This window comes from Scyliorhinus canicula, chromosome 1 (assembly GCF_902713615.1).
Source record: "Scyliorhinus canicula chromosome 1, sScyCan1.1, whole genome shotgun sequence".
Lineage (NCBI taxonomy): Eukaryota > Metazoa > Chordata > Chondrichthyes > Carcharhiniformes > Scyliorhinidae > Scyliorhinus > Scyliorhinus canicula.
In genome coordinates, this window is record NC_052146.1 from 238,562,578 (window position 1) to 238,588,629 (window position 26,052).

At 43.6% G+C, this 26,052-nt stretch overlaps 1 protein-coding gene across 15 annotated transcripts in view; it reads right to left on the reverse strand.

The window, feature by feature from the left end:
- Positions 1–26,052, reverse strand: part of LOC119972713 (echinoderm microtubule-associated protein-like 6) — a 528,500-nt gene that overhangs the window by 274,984 nt on the left and 227,464 nt on the right. For all 15 annotated transcript variants that reach the window (XR_005462144.1, XR_005462143.1, XR_005462146.1 and 12 more), the window contains 5 exons: positions 21,782–21,900; positions 19,542–19,728; positions 6,599–6,704; positions 1,308–1,401; positions 1,064–1,164 (listed from right to left, as the gene is read on the reverse strand). Coding sequence is in view for 11 of the 15 variants with exons in the window: in XM_038809940.1 (XP_038665868.1) it covers positions 1,064–1,164; positions 1,308–1,401; positions 6,599–6,704; positions 19,542–19,728; positions 21,782–21,900 (607 nt within the window). In the remaining 4 variants the exon portion in view is untranslated. The remainder of the gene's footprint in view (positions 1–1,063; positions 1,165–1,307; positions 1,402–6,598; positions 6,705–19,541; positions 19,729–21,781; positions 21,901–26,052) is intronic.

Genomic DNA, 26,052 nt, shown 5'->3' on the forward strand with positions numbered 1-26,052 from the left:
TACTGAGATCATTTGAGTGTTGGAAAAGTAGCATTATATTCTTGGTACTATTGCTTACACGCATAGTGTGATGGATTTGAATGTGAAAAAGTAAAAAAAGTTTTGCCTTCGAGGTGAATGCCGCCTGAATCCCATTCAGCAGCTGAATAGGTAGACAGGTTGGCAGCATTTTGGATGGGAAAGTCTGTGGTGGATTCACTGTCGTGAGAATACCCTGGAAATCAGTGAAAATTGAGTTTGTGGTGGGGGGAGCTGTGGAGGCGAGGAGAGAGTTTCAGGGAGGGAGAGATCATGGGGCCAGAGAGAAAACAGCAGACAGCTTGCTTCAGAGATCGGGAAAAGTACTTCTGCTCCTACTGAATCACAAGCTGGGCTGGAAAAGCACTTGCCTTCTTCATCCTGCACTTTCAGCCTTCTCTCCACTGCCAGGCAACTCAGTGGTAAAATTTAATTGCTTTCCAAAATCTGAAGAACAGTGACTTATTTAAATAACATTACAATCACTGACCCATCTCTCTAGAGTGGGTTGCTCGGATGCCCCAAACCCACTTTCATTCAACTGAACATAGATGCATTTTCAGCAGGTTGGTGTCCGGTTTCATATACTTAAAAATACAACCTCCCTGCCCTCCTGACCGTTTCCCACCAGCAATGAAGGTAAAATATCTTATGGCATTCAGTGCGATTAAGGTCTGATCTGACTGTGCTTTATAAATTCTTGCATGAATAAGAGCCAATGATTGATTTGAGTTATTTTTCTGACTTCTGCCAGCATAAAAAAATACTCGTAAAACCGGTGTTAAATTTTGCATAAATCTTGCTAATAAACTGTTCAACAGAAGCAGCAACAAGCTAGTGATATGCATCAATATTACCACCAGGTCAAGATTACCATCCAAAGTTTCTTTGGCTGTTTTAACAGTCCATTATAAATCTAAATAAAAGGCAACTTGTCATAATCAATCATTCTGTATGAAACAGTTTAAGGAGTAAATGTAGATACTCTCCCATTAGATTTAGCAAAATGAACTTGGGAGAATAAACTAGATAAATGGATGGATACCTGCATGTTGCCAGAATTTTATATGCTTTATCCCAACAGTAACAAGTTTGTCCACATGGTGCGGATTGCATTTCACTACAAATATCTTGTCTTTATGTCCTCTGAGGAAAAATCAAGGTCATAGCATTATTTTTAACAAAATTCTTTCAACAAAAGGAACAGCAATAAATTGTTAATCACCTATTTTTTCAAGCACTACAGTGAATTGTTATAAAGGAGACAAAGAAGCATGTAAAGTGTTAACCTTGACGTTGCTTGTCTTTCTCCCCTTTTCCAGTCCCACACTACTATAGTGTGGGTGTCATCTAAACCAATGGACACCAAATTCTTTCCATCAGCTGCAAGACAAATGGAAATGACAATGGAATAAACGGTTTTGCTTACCAGAACAGCACACTTGCTTAAATTTACTTTTTCATATAAAATTCAGGTAGTGCTCTTTATGTTTTCCTAGAACACTAAATACAAGCACAAGAAATATACAACTGATTAGGTCAGATCCTAAGTAATGCTTTATTTTTAAAAAGGTGGAGGCATCCAAATATACACTAATACAAATAACCATTTTCTGGCTAAATCATGAACATTGCAACAAAATGAGCTGAAAACCAGCTTCCTCATTGAAATTATGGAATCATAATCTTTGAAGTTATTTTACATTCATACAAATTAGATTGGATAGATTGGGATTATTTGTTGGGATTATTTTCCTTGGAACAAAGAAGGCTGAGAGGTGACTTAATTGAGGTGTACAAAATTATGAGGGGAAGAGATAGAGTGGACAGGATAAAATTGTTTCCCTTGGTGGAGAATTCTAGAACCAGGGAACACAGATTCAAGATAAGTGGCAGAAGGTGCAAAGGAGACATGAGGAAGAACCTTTTTACGTCCGAGTTGGTGGTGGAGGCAGAGATCCAGAACTCTTTTAAAAAGAACTTGGACCTGCACCATAAGTGCTCTAAACTACAGGCTATGGACCCTGTGCAGGAAGGTGGGATTAGAAAGGGCACCTGGGTGTCCTCGGGCCCGCATGGACAAGATGGGTTGAATGGCCTCCTTCTGTGCTGTAACTTTTTATGATTCCATGATATACAAATTTTACATAAAGCTGATTTCTCAATACAGGATGTAGTACATTGATGTAGCATGGCTTCTTGGCAAATTTTGAAGATAAACTCAGTTGGACGAGGTAGCTGAGAGTGTGGATGAGGACTGCGTATTTCGTGTTGTGTACATTGTTATGAATTTAAGGTTTTATAAGATGATTATGTTTTGGACTGTCTATTTAATTGCAGGTAAATGGAGGAGTGTATATGGTCATGTGATCTGCTTCAAATTCTGCCTAACAGCAATGTCTGTGGGGTTTGGTTACCATGGAGAAAAGGAATCCAGGTTGAAACTTACTGAAAGCAAAGGGAAAATGTTTATACCGCAAAACAAAAGCAGGAGCAGTAGGGGACAATACCTGGGGACCAACTTTCTAGCCTGGATAGCCTGAGGCAGATAGCGGGAGTCAGGAAAAACTTTTGGTATGGACTGCCTGTTTCTGAAAAATGTGCCAACAAAGGCAGGATATTCATTGCCGGGGCGTGTGTAGGCAGCAATCAGGTCAGTCAACCCAGGGGAGAGGTAGGAGGTGCAGAAATGGGCTGTTTAAAAGGCCCACCTTGGTGCTATGGGACTTTGTCCTAATTAAAATAAAAACAGAAAAGACTTACAGCCATACTCCATCCATGACATCTCATGCCCCTATGCCAAGCTATGCCCCTCTGACTTCTCATGATCCCCATGTTGAACCGTGCCTCCCAATCTACCCCACATGGCCCATGTCTATCTATGGCAATTCCACATCACGGTAGCACAGTGGGTAGCACTGTTGCTTCACAGCACCAGGGAGCCGTGTTCGATTTCCGGCATGGGTCACTGTCTGTGCGGAGTCTGCATGGGTTTCCTCCGGGTGCTCTGGTTTCCTTCCACAAGTCCCGAAAGACATGCTTGTTAGGTGTATTGGACATTCTGAATTGTCCCTCAGTGTATCCGAACAGGAGCAGGTGTGTGGCGACGAGGGGATTTTCACAGTAACCATTGCAGTGTTAATATAAGCCTACTTGTGATAACGATTATTAATAATAAAGATTATCCAAGCCTGTTCACGCTGTATACCCTGTATAGAACCAATGGACCCTTAGTGACAATAAGATGTATTAAAATACTTTACTTTCCACAATGTTAAAAAGGCCCTTTCACTCCAGCCCGATAAAAATGTTAATGTCCAGACTATATAAAGTGTCTATAGCAGAAACTGCAAGCACTTGAAACCTTTTCACCTTGTTATAAATAAATACTGTGGAATTGACAACAGCGATCAGAAAGCCAGAGTTGTAAATCAAGGAATGCCTTCCCTGGGACTCATGTGTTTCAACAGGGTAGTTATGTCTGAGCTCTCAGTCAAGTCTCAGTATGCATTATGGGTATGAGGGGTCATGGGGAGTGAGTGGGGGGTGGATGGGGAGTAAATAGCTTGGCATGAGGGGTATTGAAGGCTGGGTGGAGAAGAATACCTTGGAATGGAGGGACATGTGATGTCATGGGGTGGGTGAGAGGCATAGCTTGGCATGTGGGTGTGTGAGCTATCACTAGAGTGGGGCATATCTTGGCATTTGGGTCCATGGGGGGCATAACTTTGCATGGGGCATGAGGAGCTACGTAGGGTGGGTGAATAAACAAACCATAACATGGCATAAAGGACATGAGAAGCACCTTTTGAACTCACAATTGAAATTAAAATAAGTTTTGTAGCTCTAGAATAAGGGTTAGGCCATGTCTCTACTAATATCAATGCAGCTGTAAAGTGGCATTTCCTGGACCAATTTTACTGCAGGAAAGGGAAAGATTCTTTAAATGCAGACTATGGCCCATGGCACTCCTGAGGTATCCTGAACCACAACTCATTAAAACGAGGCCGGACTCCATGAAAAATGCAGAAGTATAGGACATGCCTATCTCCGCATTGAAGCCAGCAAGGTCGGGAATGCTGGCTTGTAACCCAACCCAACCTACATCCTTAAAAGACCCACATGGAAAATAACACAGTCCAGGAATGGGGTCGTGAATCTCAAAACGGGACCCACTCTCCATTTTGTAGATCTCCCAAGCCAGCCTGATTTGGTGAAAATTTAGGCCTTCACCTTCAATGTTTTGGACAGGAAACACAGAGAGAGAGAGAAAGAGACAAGTGCCTCCAGCTAGAGTGGTGAGCAGAGTAGAGAAAGCGGCGCGTCCTCGGTGGGCTGCCAGCCGGAATGCAGGAGGGAGGATAACCCCTGGTCGAAGAGATGTGTCCCATGGCAATCTAAAGACACTTGAAGATTTGCCCAGGAAAAGCTGAGAGGAGAAATCACTGGAGTGGCTCTTACTATACTGATCATTGATTCGGAAATTCTCTGAGGGAAACTGATGGTCACTTGATTTTCCAACTCAGCAAATCATTAGAAGCTGGGCATGGTTGTGGACAGTATCCTAGAAAGACTTAAAATCCTGTGAAGATTATGTTGTGGAATATGTGTTTGGTGTGAAGTTAAAGCATTAATAAAGGTTATCTTTTCTGTAGTTCACAATACTAATTGTCTACTAAGTAATAAAAATAGAAAATGCTGGAAAACAGCAGGTCTGGCAGCATCTGTGAAGATAGAACGAATGTTAATGTTTCAAGTCCACATGACTCTTTCTCAGATAAAGAGATGAAGAAATGTGATGGATGATATATTGTATAAGCAGGATGGAGCAAAGTTGAAGGTCAGTGATATGTGGGAGCTAGGAGAGATTGCATCAAACAGAAGTGTTATAGCAGTGTGAGGGACTTTGGAAGATGCCGATAGTCGCATAAGATAGCAGAATGTAAAAATAGGAGAATAAAAGTCAGTGCTCAGTGAAAGCAAAACATAAGACCAAGTGTTAGATAGCCCAGTGGGGAAAAGGGGTGGGGACTGTGTTGGGAAAAAGCTTTTTTTTATTTAAAAAAGGAGTCAAGACGGAAAAGAAAGGTCACAGTCTAAAGTTGTTGAATTCAATGCTGAGTCCAGATGGTTGTAATGTGCCTAATCAGAGTATGCGGGGCTGCTCCTCCAGTTTGTGTTGTGCTTCACTAGAACATTGTTGCAGCCTAAGACCAGACATGTGGGCATGAGAACTGCCAGTTTTGCTCCGTTTTTCCAGCATTTTCTGTTTTTATTTTAGATTTCCAACATCCACAGTATTTTGCTTTTATTTATTATCTAAGAATTGTCTTGTGGATTTTGCTTTTAGTTTGTTTGTTACAGTGCACGTCTTATAACTTAATCTTGTTGTGTGATTCTTTTAAGTCATCACTGGGAATTTAGTATCTTTTAAAAGTTTTGGTCTCTATGGAGATCATAACATGAACTTTCAAAAGGCATTTGATGAAGTACTACACATGATGCTTGTTAGCAGAACTAAAACCCATGAGACAAAAGGGGCAACAGCAGCAGGTGCACAAATCTTTCAAGGTGAGAGGACAGGTTTATAAAGCAGTTAAAAAAGTATATGGGACCCTGGGTTTTATAAACAGAGGCATCCAGTACAAAAGCCATGAAAGTGAGGGCTTTGGAGTGGAAACGGATGTGACGTATTAGAATGGTTACAGGCTGAGGAAGCCTAGATTGCTCTCCTTACAGCCCGGAGACTAAGGGGAGATTTGATAGAACTGTTTAATATCATGAAGGGTTTATGTAGAGTAAATGAAGATAAATTTCTTCCAAAGATTGAAGAGTCATTAACCAAAGGACTCCGATTTAAGTTGACTGGCAAAAGAAACTAGAGGCGACATGAGCATAAATGTTTTTATGTAAAAGCGGTTATGATTTGAAACCCATTATAGAGCCATGGATACAGAATCAAATGTAGCATTCACAAGGCAATTGGGTATATATGGAGCGGATTTGCTAGGATATGGAGAAAAAGCAGCGTAATGGGACTAATGTCCTGGGTAGCAGGGTAATGGAATTACTCTTCAAAGAGCATGCATATACACGATATTCTTTACAACCAATAGATAATTTTTGAAGTGCAATCACTGTTATAATGCATTGAAGCAAAACAATACTTTTTGCCAATCAGGAGTAAAGCTTAGGGCTATATGTTTAAACATTGCAAGAGATTAATCTTGATCTTTGAAATTCAGTTGGGTCAGTGGACAAATGTCCAGTTCTTAATGCTACTACTGGTTTAACTTGTCCTTGTCCATCTATGGATAAGTCATTATTGCTGAATTATGTCCCCTCCTTTACCTCAATTAGTTCCTCAATTCCAGACACAGGGTAAACATTGTTAAGTCCAATTGGGATACATATGTAGTCGGGAAGATGAAGAAATGGTAACAGGGACACATCTTTTTCCAGTGACCATATCCAGCAAGCATTTGATTGATACGACAAAATTGCAAGACCAGTTGTAACATTGAAGCTCATATTTTAAGTATTAGTAGACTTTGCAACAGGTACTTAAGAGGTAACTTACATGAAAAGTCAAGGGCACATACTCCTCTCTGGTGCTGTCCTTTAAGTAGTGACAAACATTTAAGTGTTTGAGTATCCCAAACATGAATTGATGGATCCCGCCCAACCTAACAAAAATATTGTTACCGTTAACACTAATCAGCACAAACTTACAATAATATACATTGAACTTGAATCACTTACTAAAATTTGAAACTGGACAATGACCTTTTCAAAAATGACTGAAGTCATCTCTGCTTGTGACCATTAAACCATAAGAGCTAATCGAGCAGTATCAAAGACATTTCCTCATTGTTGTCTCTGCATATACGCAAATGACCCTGTAGACTGCATTCAAATTCAATGAGAATTATAAGCCAGGCCTGGCACTGGAGTCTACTAGGACAGAGTCCTGCAAACTTCCTTTGCAATCTTAATGTTTGGAACATTAACAATGTCAAGAATCCAGACAAAAGAATATATACCCTTTGTCAAAGCCACAGTGGAAAGATCTACCTGGAAGAGCCTGTAATATTGCCTTGTGGGGCTGCAAGCTCAGCCTGCCATCTCTCAAGCAGTAGCACAGAATAAAGGCTCTATCCAGGTTTTAATGCCTGGTCCCCATCTATACTGTTCCTACTAGTACTTGTATATCGTCGCCTACATAACTAATTAATCTCTGCATGCCTATCTCATCATGGAAGCCAACTTTACTGGAAATGTAAATTATCCAACATCAATTCAACCTATCGACCTCTGCAAAGGAATTCACTATTGGACATTTGATTCACATGAAACAAAACTTTTTGCTCAGTGGTCTATGTCCTGTAAATATTTTTTTCTCTATCCCTCATTTATTGTATAAATTTATATGGGGCTATGTAGAGATGTACCCTGCTCCTGTATTTTAAGTGTGTGCGAATTAACTAACTTTGAGCTCACCCAACTTTGAGTTGCTGTGGGGTTATTAATATATATTGGATCACACCAAGGCTGAGAGGCTGGGAAATATGCCTCCACTTAACAAAGGGGTAATCAAAATCTATACACCTTCCTGTTCATGGATGGGTGGTGAGAGAAAAAATTAGAACTGTTTAAATTGAACCCGCTCCTGACCTGTCCATAACAATAGTTTAGCAGTAAGTGTTTATTAACTACTAATAGTACTTTGAAAGTACATTACTTCAGTATTGCTGGAAAAAGACACATTGTTGAAACTTTGCGTCCTGCACTCATCAGGACAATTCGAAAGAATCTCAAAAAAAGGGAACAACAATTTACACTCATCAGAAGAGTGCTGATTGGTTGGAAAATGGACTCAAATTGCTGGAGGCTTCAGAAAATTTAGGTTTTATAATTAGTTTGTTGTTTAGTTATAAGTAATTCAAATAATCCAAATTGTTCGATCCTAGTTGATGTTGTAACTGGACAGGAAGATCACAGAACGACACCCTGGCTTGAAAGACCGTAACTTTTTTAAATAAAACACGGAGGAACAGAGTCTCAGGATCACTAATTAGTTTTAAAAGCAAGAAAAAAAAATTAACATGGAAAAATGGGATTACAATACAATACTACTTTACTTCCCCTTGTCTTAACTAACACACACGGATTTAAAGATTAACATGGATTACAAAGTACACGTTAAATTACCATGGTCTCATTAACACACAAAGTCTCTTTTAAGCACACAAGATGACTGTGGTCAAATACACACACCGCTCTGAACTCAAGTTAATGTCTGAGGATTTCTCCTCCAGATCCCCCCAGATGATCATCATATGAGAATTCCCAAACACCTATCCAAAAACGCACTATAAAATCTTCTCTCACAGGGCAGCACGGTGGCCTAGTGGTTAGCACAACCGCCTCACGGCGCTGAGGTCCCAGGTTCGATCCCGGCTCTGGGTCACTGTCCGTGTGGAGTTTGCACATTCTCCCCGTGTCTGCGTGGGTTTCGCCCCCACAACCCAAAAATGTGCAGAGTAGGTGGATTGGCCATGCTAAATTGCCCCTTAATTGGAAAAAATAATTGGGTAATCTAAATTTATAAAAAAAAATCTTCTCTCACAACAATGTTTTCCCTTTTGACCTGAATTCCAAATTCCAGCCAAGTTTTGCAAATTACATTTTTAAACAAAGCTTCCGCTCCACCTTTAACAGCGAATTCAGTCCAGGATTTTACACTACCCCCTTTTAAGTTTCCTTTGTCTTTCCTGTTTTTCACAAACTCTGAGATCCAGCCACTAATTTTCTCAGTTATTTAATTTATTTGTTATAAGGCTCTGCTCAGATCCTATTTGGAATATTGCGAGCAGTTTTGGACCCCACATCGAAGGAAAACTGTACTGACCTTGGTGGGGGTCCAGAGGAGGTTTACAAGATTGATCCCAGAAATGAAGGGCTTGTCATATGAGGAGCATTGAGGACTCTGGGTCTACACTTGATGGAGTTTAGAAGGATGCTGGGGATCTCACTGAAACTTACAGAATACTGAAACGCCTAGATAGAGTGGACATGGAAAAGATGTTTCCACTAGTAGGAGATAGAACCCGAGGGTACAGTCTCAGATTGAAGGGACGATCCTTTAAAACTGAGATGGGGAGGAATTTCTTCAACCAGAGGCTGGTGAATTTGTGGAACTCTGTGTCGCAGAAGGCTTTGGGGGCCAAGTTACTGAGTGTCTTTAAGACAGAGATAGATAGGTTCTTGATTGATAAGGGGACCAGGGGTTACAGGGAGAAGGCAGAGAATAGGAATAAGAAACGTATCAACCATGATCGAATGGTGGAGCAAACACGATGGGCCAAATTGCGTAATTCAGATCCTACATTTTATGGTCTTATTTCAACTCACATCCCACAGGCTGTAGTAAAACCTCACAAACCTGAAAATCACAACAGGTATCTTTATGGCATCTCAGCCTTCTTCTCAACTGTGTCTATCTTTACTGAACAGTGCTCTGTTCCAGTGCCTTCAACCTTAGATGTTTTGGAAACTTCTCTTTATTTCTTAGTTTCCTGAATTAGCTGTTCTTCAGATTTCTCAGCATTCTTAACCATTACTCCATGCTATGGCATTTCTTCTCACAAAGTTGAGAGAGGTGGTCCCTATCAAACCTTCTAAATCAACTGCTTCTAGCAGAGCTGCGAGAGTTGCCTTCTCTCACTATTTTCAACTGCAATCAAATTATCAAAACTAAATCTTCAAAGTCTCTCTACCTTAAAAGGCCCCAGTTGCTAAGCAACATCCACATGCTTATGCCTTTTATTTATTCTTCATGCCGTAGCCCTCTTTAAGTACAAGAGACCTTCACCAACCCCCACACGTACAAACAACTTTGTTCAGCAATAATCTAATACATGTTTTATCCCTCCAGACACAGAAACATTAAATAAATCCACTTAAAACTATGCCCTATTTTTAATAAAAAGCAAATTACTGAGGATGCTGGAATCTGAAATCAAAGAGAAAATGTTGGAAATTCTCAGCAGGTCTGCCAGCATCTGTAGGGAGACAAAACAGCTAATGTTGAGTCCAGGTGACCCTTTGTCAAAGCTGTAAGACAGGGAAAGTGGGAACCTTTTGTACTGTGGAGTGAGAATGAAAGATGAGTCACAGCCACAGAAACCCAGTGGACGGGGTGCTAATAGCCACAGAAACCACGGGAAAAGAGTACTAATGGCAGTCCCCAGAGAGAACAAAAAGTGGGAAAGGCCAAACAGCAGAGAAACTGTGATAAACTGTGACAAGGTGTAGATGTGGGGAGAGGGGAAGGGGGAAGCAAAGGGGAGAAAATGTAAGGAAAGGTGGATAAGATGGGGGTGGTTAAATATATATAAAGAAAGACAAGAGAGAAAGAAATGGTAAAAGACAGTTAAAATGAAATGGGATGAAAACAAATGGGCCGAGGTGGGGTAGAGATAATAATCTGAAGTTGTTGAATTCGATGTTGAGACCAGAAGGCTGTACTGTGCCTAACCGGAAGACGAGATATTGATCCTCCAGTTTTCTTTGAGCTTCACTGGAACAATGCAGCAGGCCTCGGGCAGACATGTGGGCATGGGAACAGGATCTGGTGTTAAAATGGCAAGCAACGGGAAGGCCAGGGCCCTGAATGCGCACAGACTGAAAGTGCTCAGCAAAGCGATCACCCAGTCTGCGTTCATTCTCTCCAATACAGAGGAGACCACATTGGGAGCAGCGAATGCAATAGACCAGATTGAAAGAGGTACAAGTGAAAAGCTGCTTAACCTGGAATGAGTGTTTTGGGCCTGGGATGTTAAGCATGGAAGAAGTAAAGGACAGGTGTTACACCTTCTGCGATTGCATGGGAAGATACCATGGGTGATGGGAGAGGAGTTGGGTATGGTGGAGGAATGGACTAGATTATCTCGGAGGGAACGGTCTCTGTGGAATGCTGACAGAGGGAGTGAAGGGAAGATGTGTTTGGTGGTGGCATCATGCTGGAATTGGCGAAAATGGCGGAGGATTATGCTTTGCATACGGAGGCTGGTGGGGTGAAATGTGAGAACGAGGGAGACTCTATCCTTGTTCTGGGAGGGAGGGAGGGGGCAAGGGTCGTGGTGTGGAAGGTGGATCGCAAACTGTTGAGGGCCCTGTAAACAACTGTAGGTGGGAAATCACGGTTGAGGAAAGAACACATTTTCGAAGCACCATTTTGGAAAGTGGCATCATTGGAACAAATGCGACAGAGGCGAAGGATCTGAGAGAAAGGGATGGAGTCCTTACAGGGTGTAGGGTGCAAAGAGCTGTAGTCCAGATAGCTGTGGGAGTCAGTGGGTTTGTAGTGGGTATTAGTAGATAGATTTATTTTTAATGTTTACCCTAATGTTAGACCCTATTTTTAATGTTTACCAATACAAATAAAAATCCCTTAGAACTACCTATGTTTTCCGAACAAAATATATTCATGAACACAACATATTTTGCTAAATTGTAGTCAATACAGGACACTAAGCCACATGACTAAGCCCCTGTTAAAATTGTGCAAAGTATAAAAACTGCATGATTCTATACAATTAGTCAGGACTAGCTTAGCCCTTTTAGCTAATAGTACAGTAAATATGTAACCATCTTTGGCTTTGTAAGTTTAGAATCAAGTTCTGTAATCTGTCTTCATGGCTACTTTATAGTTTTTGTGACTTGCATTCTTTATGAACCCATAATATATTAGGATATCTTTTGCATGTGTCTCACTTAACCTCAATTTTAGCGCACCAGCCATCTCTAAGCACTAATTTTTATATAAATATAGGTAGCTTCTGTAACTCTAATTTCTGTAAGACTATGCATCACTTTGCATTTCTGTACTATATTTTAATTAAACTTGTACAAGGCACAGCCAGATAAGAATTCTACAAGATACCTTGACATCAATTAAACATTTGAGTTGCTGAACCCAAATATTAATCAGTAGTGTTAGACACCACACTTTCGTATCTTGAAATAAGCAAACACCAAAACTAAAATCAGTCATTAAAACTATTAGGATGTCACAGAATTTAATTTTAAAAAGGAGAGATTACAATGACATGGTCCTATGCATAACTAACACAAGATAGTTGTCCATCTTCTAAACACACCAGAAACTTATCATGCCCTGCTCGAGCCAATTAGAATCCAAAACAGAGGCACTCATCATGCAGATGAGTGGCAACTTTGAAAGAGTTAAAAAGCACCAGCTTTGAGCTAACACGCATGCTGAAATTGAAGACTGAACTGAAGCCTGCATCCAGCTGGAACAGAAACTACAGCACTCGAGAGACAGAGAAAGAGTGAAGACCTTGTGTTGCCTCACGCCCGAGGTTGAATCTGGAAGCAAGAACTGTGTTAACCCAGTAAAGTCACTGCATAGCTTGATTAAATATCACTTTTGTTCCTTAATAAATGTTTCCCGAGTTACTTTGCTAGATTGTCCCCAATTGCCTGAATGGTCATGTCTTAAAAGAACAAATTAATATTGATAAGTGGATTTGGAGGATAAACACCTCCAGTGGAACATGCATCAGTTGGTTGATGACTAACAGTTAACTGCCAAGAGCTTTGTTTAAATTCAAACCTGGTCGGCTCCGATTGGTCAAGGCATTTCCCTGGGGAATGAACGAGGGGATGGCTCTCACTTATTTTGTTTAATTGAAACAAATGCAATGTGTCCACATTTTCTTTCTTTCTTCAAAGAACAGGGCACTATGTATTAGTGTTTGTAGCTTATAGCGCACGTAAGTGAGCCACACTGCGAACCAACCTTATTACCCTGAATTGGTTGCTAGCGTACTTCTTAACACACTCAGGATTGTTTAGCAAATGTTGTCCAATCGCTGAATCACATCCAATGTTGGAAATTGTGTTTTGAGTCTTGCAAGCATTGACTGGTTGGGTACAGTTGGTACTCTGCCTGTTGCGAACAGCCAAAAGGACATGCTGTTTTGTGTGATCCGCCAGACTTTGGGATGTACGACCTAGTATAAAAACTGCAAGATTCTATACAATTAGTCAGGACTAGCTTATATACCTAGTATTACAGCGGCACTGAAGTACCTGCACCACATTACTCATTTGTGTGATAAGTAGAACGTCCTTTTTGTCCTGACGGCAACATCCTGTTCATGGCAAATACCACTCATATTGCTACCACAAGAGTGGCAGCGTGAAACTGTTAACCCTGTTTAAATTTTTGACTCACATCGCTCTTCCCTTTCAGGACCGACGGTTGTGGCATTAGGTCCATTCATGAGTTTGTGCGATATAGAGTGAGCAATGATCTCATCAGGATAGCAATTATCTCGCAGGATGGTTTTGATCCATTCTATGTTAGAATCAAACTTGCACAGTGAGCAAATCATTTAGGTTCCTATTTACAAAGTTGCCGATGAGGTTAATCTTATTGTGTGTGGAATTGTAAGTATCCGAACATGTATATTGACCATTGAAGGTACCCTTGTGGTAGATGGTAATAGATAATCTAAGGACAGATTTCTCAACGAGCACATCAAGGATAGGAAGTTCAATTGACTGCTCTATTTCAAAAGGTGAATTTGCATGCAGGCTAGAGCCCATTAAAGGTATTTGGGGAAATTCTTAGGTGCAGCTGCAGAATCAAAAATACCGTGTGCTAATTGATCTGAAAAATGACTAGTGCTGGGATAAGCCACCCGCTGGCTTCCTGGCAGTCAGTACGCCTTGCAATTTCTATCCTGACCTCACGAGGCGTCGCAATCAGGATCCTGCCTACAATGGACGTGACCAAATCTCATACACATAAATTGTTTTAAACTCACTTAGGCGGGATCCACTGGGCTCCCAGCATCTAACGGCCTCCCCAGGGAATCCCCAGCCGGGCGCCATACTGGTTCACATACAAAGCGCACCGCAGACAGCGGATGCATGCACCGTGGCCTTTGGCGCCCTCCATACTACACTGCCAGTCTTGGGCCACATGCCCCACTAATGACATTATCAGCCAGCCCACTCCACAGGACCACTGGCTGTCTCCAGGCCCTGCCTGCCCACTCTGCCCCTGCTCCAATTTATCCTGACAATGGTCAGGATGGTACAACCTGTGCATCACACTACAGTTACGGTCCTAACAGGTGCCCACCCCTCATTGACCAGCCCCATCCATGGGCCCTGCTGGCACTCATGCACCAAGCATGGAGGCGGTCGGTGGCACACTGTGACCCCCTCCATCCCCATACCATAACACGTGCCACCCTACTGGCAGGGTATTACGCGGCCCACCAAAGGAGGCCACCCACAGTAGTTCCTGCAAGAGGGCGCAGACAAGGGGCTGCAGAGCATATCGCTGGCATTAGTGTTAGCCACCAGTACCCCTGCCAGCAGGGACAGGTGGCGGGGCTGGAGGCTCTCCAGCGCCATCCAACAATGGGGCGAGAGGTGAAATGTGGAAGCCAAAGTGTTGGGTGAATGGCTGACGGGTGGGATTAGGATGGGGGCATACGGAGGCTGGAGCTGCAGTGCAATCCAGAGCCACCGTTATGCTTGTTGGACCTGGATGGTCACGGGAGTACTCACCATAGTAACATGTCTGCCTTTTTCCCGCTGCAGAGAATGGACTTTGGTACTGAGCCAGCAACGTGTGCCTCAGCCTGGCCGCAGCAGCCCGAGGCAATTTGGAACGTCTGTGTGCAGGTATTTAATTGTATTAGCAGTATATACAAGTATTGTGCCCTGGCTCGTAATGCTATCCTGTCTGCTGCAGCCGTGCCAACTTAACTGGTGTCTAACTTTCAAATCTTATGCGTCCTAATGCTCCTTGTAGGTGGTTCCCCAGGTGGTAAAGTAGATGTGGAGGTGGCCTGCTGCCTATACCGCCCTGTGGCCTGGGTCCCCTTTGGTGACTGTACTCTGGAGTGACCGGGCCTCGATGGGCCCGGCCAACTTTGAGGTGCCACAGGCAATGTGGTGCCACCCTGTTCTGCCCGCTGCCCACTGGATGCGCCAGGGGCCGGTGCAGGGGAATTTAGATGCACTGCTGCGTTCCAGCACCTCCCCAGCAGGAGTCAACGGCACAGGACCCATCACCACCTTCTCCCTCTGGGTGCCCAATGTCCCCGGGCTACCCGTTGGGATGGGGGTGCAGTTGGAACAAGCTCCAAGGGCTCTGCAGTTACCTGCCGCTGTCTCAATCAGGGTCTCCATGTTCATGGCCATGGAGCACAGGGACTGGACCACATCCCTCTGGATCTGTGCCACATCCTTCTGGACTGACTCAGGTCAACCAGCACCAGGCCAATGCTCTTGCCACCTGCAGCAATGGCCTGTTGTGATTCGGCCATGGTCTGGAGCATCGCAGAAATTCCATGTGGCCTCGGTATATGGCTACTCTGTCCTGTACCTCAGTCACCACCCGCACAGTGTGCCTCAGGCCTTCGACATCTCGTCCCATGGCTGTGACCCTCACATCCAAGTCTTCCACCGCGGACACCATTCTTGCGGTGTTGGTCTGGGTAACATGTATTGTCGGCATCGTCTCCTGCTCCGGCAGGTGGTTGAACTCCTCCAAGTGTAGCGACAGGCGCTGGAAGGTTTTTGGCACCCCATCTTTTAATCCCGTGCTCTTTGCCTGCATTGCCAGCATTGATGGAACCTCCCTTTCCAGAAGTCCGAGATCTGTCTGGATGGCAGCTATTCCCTGGGGTCGGACCACCCACTGACTGTTCGCCTCCTCAAGGGATCCTACCTCCACGTAAAATGAAATGAAAATGAAAATCGCTTATTGTCACGAGTAGGCTTCAATGAAGTTACTGTGAAAAGCCCCTAGTCGCCACATTCCGGCGCCTGTCCGGGGAGGCTGGTACAGGAATCGAACTGTGCTGCTGGCCTGCTTGGTCTGCTTTAAAAGCCAGCGATTTAGCTGAGTGAGCTAAACCAGCCCCTGGCTAAACCAGCTTCATGTACCGCTGCATGTGTGACGTGTGCAGGGACTATCCCAGGAGCCATTTCATTATAATGACCTACCAAGGTGAGAGTCTCTGCGATGGTGGAGGGTGCTGGTGACAGCAGTGATGAAAAACCAGTGTCATCCCCGGACTGGTGCACTGGGGTGTTGTGGGGTTGCGGCTGTGGGAAATTGAGAAATCACTGATGGCCCTGCCTCGTCGGACGTGATCCTGCAAGACGTAAGACAAGACGCATGGTGAGATCATGGGTAGACATGGTGTGGGGGAGTGGGGTGCTGCACGTGCCATTGCAATTCATTAGGAGCTCATTTGGTTGTCCCATGCCAACCAATGTCTGGGCAACTGCCCGCTCTCCCACCACATTGCCTTCTGATCCACAACGGTGAGGGGCTGCCAGTCTGACGGGCCCCTTTTGGTCCTCTCTTGATCCCGGTGGTGTGAGCTGACTTCTCCTGGGGTACAGATAATCCACAGTGAGAGACACTCGGACGTGGCCGCACAGGGGGTCTGCAGTGGTGTAAGGTGGGGTGTGAGGGGGCTGCCAGCGGCTGGGGTTTGACGATCACCCTCTTTTTTTTGAGGGGGGGGGGGGGGAAGAGGATTGACATGCAGGGGGCAGGGTTGGGGTGGTGACTCACCTGGGCCGCCCTAAGGTCGTGTAGCACTAGTTTCACGTGGCCCATATGCTGGCACATTAACATGTCCTGAATGGCTCCAGCACTGGCACCCCCATCGGGACTGGGAAGCACTCCCAAATCAGTCTCGGTATCAACACTTCAGGCTGGATTCTACCGCCCCGTCCGCCACAAGAATGCCACAGGTGTAAAATGGAGAACTCCATTGACCTCGGGCGGGATTCTCCGGTTGCCAGCCGAATTATTTCCTGCAGTGGGGAACTAAACTCACCGGCCAGACCAGCTCCTCAGAGTTTGGTCGCCATTTTGAAAGTGTTCCCCAATGTCAAAGTGAGGTTGAGGGAAACCCACACATTCCCACCTACGGACAATACAACTCCCTGCAAAAATGGGCAACACCTCCAACAGTTGAACCCTGAGGGGCAGCCACCCCCCCCATCAATAAAAGTTAGCGTGAGCATCCACCGCCCCCTCCTCCTCCTTCCCCCCCCCACCCCCCCCCCCAAATCACCCAGACATGAGGGTGACCCTATCCCACACCCATCCATCCTTGTGGGCATCAGTGCATCGCCTACCCCCCCCCCCCCCCCCCCCCCCCCCCCCCCCCCCCACCCACCCAAGTGAGCATACCACACTATAGGGGTCGCTGAGGACTCTCATTCACGACCCCACTGATTCACCCGTTCCCTCCCATCTTCATATGTCCCCTTTCAAGGGTATGCCCCCCTCAGGCTTTGCCTCTCGGCACAGACAACCTGGCACTAACAACCTGGCACCCGGGCACTGCCCTGACACCCTGTCAGTGCCAACCCTGACAGCCCTGTCTTCAGCCCCCCCCCACCTTCATGATGCCCCTTCATATACCCCACCCTTCATCCGGACACTGCCCCTGAAACCTGGCCATCTTCCCTGTCCCCAACCACCCAGGATTTCCAATGGCCAGCAAGACCCCCCAGAGAGACCATCATGCTTGATCTCCGCTTATGGAGACCAGGACTAATCGGTGCCCGGGTGAGGCCTTGGCGGTGCAGCTGGTGACTCCCAGGAGCGAGGAGACTGCGGCCTCAAACTGGCCACGAATATTTAGATGAGCCTAATGCATCATTTAAATATGATTATCTGAGTCACACTAGCGCGTGCCGCGCGTCGGGTGACTCGTGTCAGGCACAAAGCCAGTTTTGTGCCTCTCCCACGTTGCATCTGGCACAACGGGATCGGTGGCAGAAGCAACAGGGTGGAAAAATCGCACACATCATCTAAATATCAGAAACATTCAAGAGGTAGGAGATTGGGTGCCATTCGGTGGTTAGCACTGCTACCTCACAGCGTCAGGGACCTGTGTACAATTCCAATCTTGAGTGACTGGCTGTGTGGCGCCTGCACATTCTCTCATTGTCGCGTCCTCCGGGTTGCTCCGGTTTCCTCCCACAATCCAAAGAAGTGCAGGTTAGGTGGATTGACCATGCTAAATTGCCCCTTAGTGTCCAAAGGTTAGGTAGGGTTACTTGGATAGGGTGGGGCATGGGTGTAGGTAGGGTGCTCTTTCAGTAGGTAGGTGCAGACTCGATGGGCCGAATGGCCTCCTTCCGCAATGCAGTGATTTTCTGTCTCATTTATTGTGGAACCCAACAGAGATGTTTAAGAGAGCACGGTAGCTAGCATAAATGCTTCACAGCTCCAGGGTCCCAGGTTCGATTCCCGGCTGGGTCACTGTCTGTGCGGAGTCTGCACGTCCTCCCCGTGTGTGCGTGGGTTTCCTCCGGGTGCTCCGGTTTCCTCCCACAGTCCAAAGATGTGCGGGTTAGGTGGATTGGCCATGCTAAATTGCCCGTAGTGTCCTAAAAAGTAAGGTTAAGGGGGGGTTGTTGGGTTACGGGTATAGGGTGGATACGTGGGTTTGAGTAGGGTGATCATTGCTCGGCACAACATCGAGGGCCGAAGGGCCTGTTCTGTGCTGTACTGTTCTATGTTCTAGAGCTGCGTTTAGAGGTGATCCCATGGCAACATTTGGGTATATATGGTATAGATAAAACCGAACTCAACTGCACAAGTTGCTGAGTTCATAAATTCAATTAATCCTGATTCACACAATGGCAGTGGGACTGGATTACCATGATATCATGCCGCAGTGCAAATGTCTAGGGCTTCCTTGAGTGGTACACTGGTGAACAGAATTGCTATGTCAAATGAGCACATTAATATACATACTGTACATACTATTGGTATATATAAATGTAATACGTATTGATAGAAGTATAAATTGATGTCCCTTAACACTTGGTATTCTTGTGAATTGTCCTGGTGAGTGCAAGCTGAAATGTTTTAACATGTTTCTTTTTTCAGCAATTGTACAGTATAAGGTGTAATCTCAGATCTGTCTCCATGTCTAACTTTACTCACATCTCTGTCCAGTATAAGACTGCCTTCTAGATTTGGGTCCTGTGCTCCTTTACATCATAGAACATAATCTCTTTCTATGCCAGACTCTTACACTACACCTTCCTTTTCACGCTGAGCACAATGCAAGACAATTTTCACTTCAGCTTCTGGGTTCTAGTCTATACTGCTCTGCAGCCAGCCATGTTGAGGTGCGTCAGAGTACGCAGAGATTGACTCCTTTCTTTTTGTCTGATTTTTGCTTGGTCACTCCCCAGAACACAGCTAGATTTGTACGGCACCATGTGGAAATTTCAGACTTTAACTTGTATTGTAGGTACCATCCTGTTGAAAAGGACATCAAATGTTATAACAAGCTGTGTGAAATACCTGTTTTAAACAAGACATAGCAAAACATAGATATATGTTGGCACAGGTTATATACTTCAAATACAAAATAGCTGATAGTTTAATAGCTAAATGCAATTCAGGTTTTATAATTTGTGAATACCTGCCCAGTAGCCACATAGTCCTTTATTGGGTGAATGGCTAGACAGAGGATATCATCATCATGTCCAAGATAGAATCTTTGTGAATGCTGTTGTCGATTATAAACAATACCAATGGCAGCAACATGGTAGACCACTTCAGCAGCTTGAGTATAGAAGAGATTATTTCGACAATCATATCCTCTGTACCTTAAAAACACAAAATAGGCTTATACAACATAATAGGATAACGATAATAAGTATATTTTATAAACATGTAATTATGATAACACTCCATCTGATTTAGTGTTTGGGCTGTTTAGGCTGCCACCTGCTGTCATAGAAACATAAAGTACAGGAGGTGGTCATTGGGCACATGATGCCTGTGCCAACTCATTGAAAGAGTTATACAATTAATCCCAATATGCTGCACTTTTCCCATAGTTCTCCATTTTCCCCTACAAGTATTTACCCAATTCCCATTTGAAAACTACTAATACTTCTGCTTGCACCACCATTTTGGGCAGTTCGTATTCCAGATTATAATGGCTTGCTGCGTAAAAACATTTCTCCTCACCTTCTGCTTCTTTTGCCAATTACCTTAAGTTATTTCTGGTAGCATCTGCATACTAACTCACCTACCATTGGAAAAGGTTTCACCGTAATTACTTTATCAAAACTCCTACTGTCCCTGTAGACTGAAAACTGAATCATAAGCAATGAGCATTAAATAGGGATTGTCAGTAATTTATTTCACTAATTAAACATGACCTATAACAAAAGATTATCCATGGTTCCTTATCTGAAAAATTGCTAACTCAACAGTAGCTATACATGTTTTGTAACGGTTAACGGTAATTTTCCGAAGTTTAGCTCAAAACACACAACTTTGCCCAATGAAAATGCATATTTGAAATTCAGGTCTAGACGAAAACCTGTAGGAAATTTTTCCCAATGTGTGTTTATGATGGGCAAAACTCCACACCAGGTGCTTTATTGACTACCATATATAAGAAAAGGAACTGTGTTACGTGTTCAATGCAAAAAATAAATTAAAATAAATGCAGTTTTGAAGTACTCAGGCTTATTATTCTGTTTTCACTGAACAACATACGGAGGCAAATTTTCTAGTTCTGGTATTAAAATGGCAAGACCTCAAGAGTGACAAAGAAATTGTTGACACTAGGACAGCAATACCATTTCAGTTGCCATTTAAAAACAGGAAACTGTTGTTTACGCTTGCAATAAAGGAGGTCTTCTCTGATTTCTGACGTGTTTTAAAAAATCTTGGCATTAGCGCAGAAAAGTGGGGACATCCTTTTTGCATGCCAGCATTCTTCTCTATGTTAAGGAATGTCTAGACTGCTTAGCAGAAGTGGGGAGACAGAAGCAGGAAAGTGTCATCCAGCCAGAGAAGCCATTTTCAAAGAAAGATTGAAATAAAGCCAGATTTTTATACAAGATACTTTCCAAAAATGTAAGTTATGTCATACCACAGGTTCAGCCCAATAATTTTATTACATTTCACAAAATATTGTACATATTGAAGAGATTTAGATTTTAGGCAAATGAACAAAAACACAAATGAAACAGAACAAATGATAAGATGAACACAAGTAGCAAGAAATTAGGCTGTATATTACATACACATGCCTACCCTGTTCACCTGACGTTACTGGGGCTGATAATGCAATCCCAGAATTCCCCCATCTCATTTTATCCCACCATTCATTCTGCATCATTGTCACTAGTAGTGCAGATTGAAAATGTACTTAAACATCCCTATCCTTTGCAATGCCTGATGATTCCTTTAGATGATATGGGTAGAGATTGCAGCTTACCTCTAAAGGAGAAAAAATATCTTCTGAAGCCCAAAGGATGATCAGAAAATAGAATAGGAGATCAGGGACAGCAGGTGGATGAAACTATTCAATCCATAAAATAATTTATTTTTCCACGAGTGACTATAGCGATGCTCATGTAGTTAAGTTCTATTATGGGGTGAAACCCTGATTTGAGTAGGATTTTCCATTTAAATTAGCTATTTAAATTGTTGCTGCACAGGTTTCCTGTGGCTGCTCACCACCATCTCAAGGACAGTTAGAGGGACAGTAAATGCTGGTCTTGCCACTGATGCTTGCATCTCAAGAATACATTTTTAAAATGTACTGATTGGCTGCATTGTAGGAAGTGCACTGAAGAGGAATACAATAACAAAATGCATCAAAACATAAATGTAGAAGAAAAAAGTTTATAAAAGTACCCATGGACAAATTGTAGTTTCAGACTTCCTTCAGGGGCTCTCTCTCTTTTTAGAGAAGTTGCTGCTTGTTTTTTCTCTTTGCTTTGCTGTTTGAGCTGAGGTAGATCTTCTTTGTAAACCTAAGAGTCAAAACAAAATATTATAGTCCTACTGTACAAGACAATTTTTTCAAAATAAATTTGTATGAAGTACTGAACATGTTTTGAGGCTGAAATTCCAAAAGATAGCAGCAACCTAATACTTATGCTGGGATTGTACCACAAACTTCAATTGATTTTGCAAGTTTCACTATTCCAAAACTTCAAGAGCTCACAGGAAATGATGGTGAAGACTTTGTGAAACAAGGAGGATACATTTGTACCCCTCCTTCCCAACCCTGAAAGGTTACAGCCACTCTATAGTCATCCTTGTAAAACAGCTACATAAAGTTTCAATGAGACTGGGAAGTTCTCTGAGAAACTGTCCTGGACTCCCATCTAGGCTGCACATCTGTAATTCAATGCTGTGGTACAACTGCCTTCACCAGACAGACTATGCACTGCCAGCTATTAAAGCTCGGGATGTAGGAACTACAATAGTGTAAAGAATCCCGACCACTTCTGAATTGGTGGATTTGTTTGCAACAGGTGGAAGTCAGACAAGAACCCCAGGGTAACTTTGAGACCCGTGATATTCAGATTCCAATTAAATCTGTGTTCCTTCTGTTGCATTCCATCTGAGTTGCAAACCAAATACACCTGAAGGGCTGCATAATTTCAGATCATTTTGCCAGCTTTGGCTCAGTGGTAGTACTTTGACCTCCAAGTCAGAAGGTTGTGGTTCCATTCCAGAGATTTGTGCACAGAATCCAGACCGACGCTTCAGGACAGTCCTGAGGAAGTCAGTGTCATATTTCCAATGAGATGCTAAACTGAATCCCTGGCCGCTCTGTCAGGTAGACATCCCACGGCACTATTTGAAGAAGAGTAGGGAAATTTTCTCAATATCCTGCTCCAAAGGCATCTCTCATGCAGTTTCATCAAAACCACCTGGTCATGCATCTCATTGCTGTATTGTGGGATTTTGCTTCGAGTAAATTGGCTGCCACATTTTTCTACATTACAACCCTTCAAAAGTACTTCATTGGCTGTAAATGCCTTGGGTGTTCTGCAATTGAGGCTTTAAATCGTGTCTCTTGCTGCTCATTGAGCATTAATTATCCACTCAATTGGGCCACAGGCAGATACCGACACCTTCACTGTTACACATTAAATTGTGGTGGTTCAGGGACAGGCCGACCATGGTGGGTATGCCGCCCATGGCATACCATAATTATTTATGCATTCTCCCAATTGCTTTGCTATGTAGGTGGCCTATAAAATTCAGCCCATAATTTTCTACACTTAAATTAGGTTTCCTCTCAGCCTCAAGTTTTCCAAAGAAACAACCCTAACCTATCTTCTCTTTCTTAATAACTAAAATTCTTCAGTCCAGTCAACATCCTTTGAAATCTCTTCTGTAGCCTCTATAGTGCTATCAATACTGTGATCCAGCTGCGGCCTAACTAATGTTTTGCACAGATTCAGCATAACCTTCCAAATCATATATTCTATGGGTTGAACGTTCCATGGAATGGCAATCACTGTCATATTGCCACTCCGCTCCTATTTACTTACCATGCACTGGAGCTCCACATTTCTCAGCTGGATGTCTGGCCCAGGCCTTCTGAGAAATGTTCCAGAGCTCTTTAATGAGAGTCTACGAGCATTGGGCGAAGCCAAGCCACACCTCGTTTTTACAACACAAGCAGCCATATACTGAGGGGGGGGGGGGGGGGGGGGGGGGGGGGGGGGGGGCTAGCAGGAGGGTATTGGAGGTGGGTACTTGAGGGGTTGTGGGTGCTCAGTAACCCAGGAGTTAGGACTGATTTTAATCTCTCTTACTTTTCCAGTGTAAATATTCTACTAAGTGAGTCAGAACCACCTGAAGTATTTGCTCACTTGACAATGAAATTCCCCAGAAATTCCCATTTTGATTTGACCATGATATGACTATTGTGGGCCTTTAATTTACTAAAGGCATATATTCAGTAAACCTTTTATTTTTGAAAAATATTTTATTGAGGTATATATATATATATATATTAGATAAGATGGTCAAGGTGGTTTCCTGGGGCAGCCCGGTGGTGCAGTGGTTAGCCCTGCTGCCTAACTCGCCAAGGTCCCAGGTTCGATCCCGGCTCTGGGTCAATGTCTGTGTGGAGTTTGCACATTCTCCCCGCGTTTGCATGGGTTTCACCCCCACAACCTAAAGATGTGCAGAGTAGGTGAATTGGCCACGTTAAATTGCCCCTTAATTGGAAAAAGAGAATTAGGTACTTTAAATTTATTTTAAAATGGTTTACTGAATGTTCGATGTGTGTATATCTATAGTCATGGGAGTGTCCCTTTAATAAATGTTTTTGTCATATCACATGGCTTCAGTGATGTCATTGTGTGGGTGGAGCTGGGCTGTGGCTCTGAGTTTTTTTCCTTTCGTTTTCACATTTGGCTGCTGGATTCAGAAGAATCTTCAGTTCAAAAGCTAGTTCCAGATTACATGATAACTTAAAAGTGATAACTGTTTTCTGGAAGGAATTCAAACCTGCTGTTTTGGACAGGAAACAAGAAGTACCTATACCAGGTCTCGAGTGCTGCGTGCTGGGCCACACCTTTGAAAAGGGTTTTCTGGGACTTCCGGTGATGGCAATGGAGTAAACGGTCGCACATTCAGCAGCTCTTGCCCTTAGTGTTTTTTTAAAATTATGTTTAAGCCGGATTTTTCAGAAAATTTATCAACATAAATTGATCGAAGGGAGAGGAAAAGGAGGTGACCCGCAATTTATGAAATTGTGTCCAAATAAGAGTCGAAAAAGGAGAAACCAAAAGATGAATGAAAGCAAGAATCAGAGGTCATTGAGCTCAATGGTAACGAGACAAAGTGTGTCCACGCCAGCTCACTGGTCGATGGAGCAATGGGTCGAGTACCTAGATGAGAAGGTCGCCCGGCATCGCAAGGAGTGTACATAAGATGTAACCCATCTTGATTAAGGAGGTGGTTGATAGGGTGGTGGAGAAAATGATGACCCAGGGACAGGAAATTCGAAAGCTGCAGGAGCTGGCAACTGAAAGAGGAGGAGGAGTCCACTGCAATGACTTTGGAAATTAGCATACTACAGGGCAGACAGAAACAACTGCTTGATAAAGTGGAGGACTTGGAGAACCGGTTTCGCAGGTAAAATATCCGAATCGTCGGGCTGCCAAAGGGGAAGGAGGGATCAGATGCGGGAGTGTCTGTGGGGAAGATGGTGCAGGAGATGGTCGGGGCCGATGTGTGTAGCAAGCCGCTGGAGGACGCATAGGGTGCTCGTATGCAAGCCCCAAGGTTGTGAGCCCCCGAGGGCCATAGTGGTGAGGCTACATCGATTCCTCGACAAGGAGCATATCATGATGTGGGCCAGGCAGACGAAACAGTATATTTGGGAAGAATCAGCGATCCGGGTGTGCCACGGCTGGGGACCAGAACTCGCTAAGAGGAGAGCAAGTTTCAACAACGTTAAGGTGGCCCTGTTTGAGAAAGACATTAAATTCGGACTTTTATACCCGGCGAGTCTTTGGGTGACCTACAAGAACCGGGAGCTGTACTTCAATTCTCTTGAAAGACAATAATCTGGCTTAAGGAGTCTTAAATTAAGGACTCTTAAATTCTAACTGTGGTGGGCTGAGTTTGAGGGACAGCATGGAGTCGCAGGAAGGAGAGAAACATGGTTCTGTGTCCTGCTTTAAATTTCAGTCTTTTAATTCTGAGTTAAGTTGCGATGTTCGGGAAGAAAAGGGTTTCGGTGTTTTATTTTTTAAAAATGTTTTTTCACTTTTCTTTTCTCTCGACTTGTGTAATTTGATTTTGATTTAGATGGTTGATTCTTGCATGCATAATTTGGATTAAGCTGCTTGGAGCTTCTTCTATTGTGTTTGATTCTCTTTGAAAGTGATGGGACTGATAAGAATCAGTCAAAGGGGGAGGGGTAGAACCTGGCAATCTGGTGTAACGACTTTTAAACTCAAACTGTGGGGGTCTGATTTTGGGAGACAGGATGGCAGAGAAGTGAGAAAAATGTATCTGTGTTTTGCTATGTCTTGTTTAAAATTTCGGTCTTTTAATTCTGTGAGTTAAGTTGCGATGTTTGGGAAGAAAAGGGTTTAGGTGTTTTAATATTTTTTGTTCTTTCCTCTCTTCTTGTGTAATTTGATTTT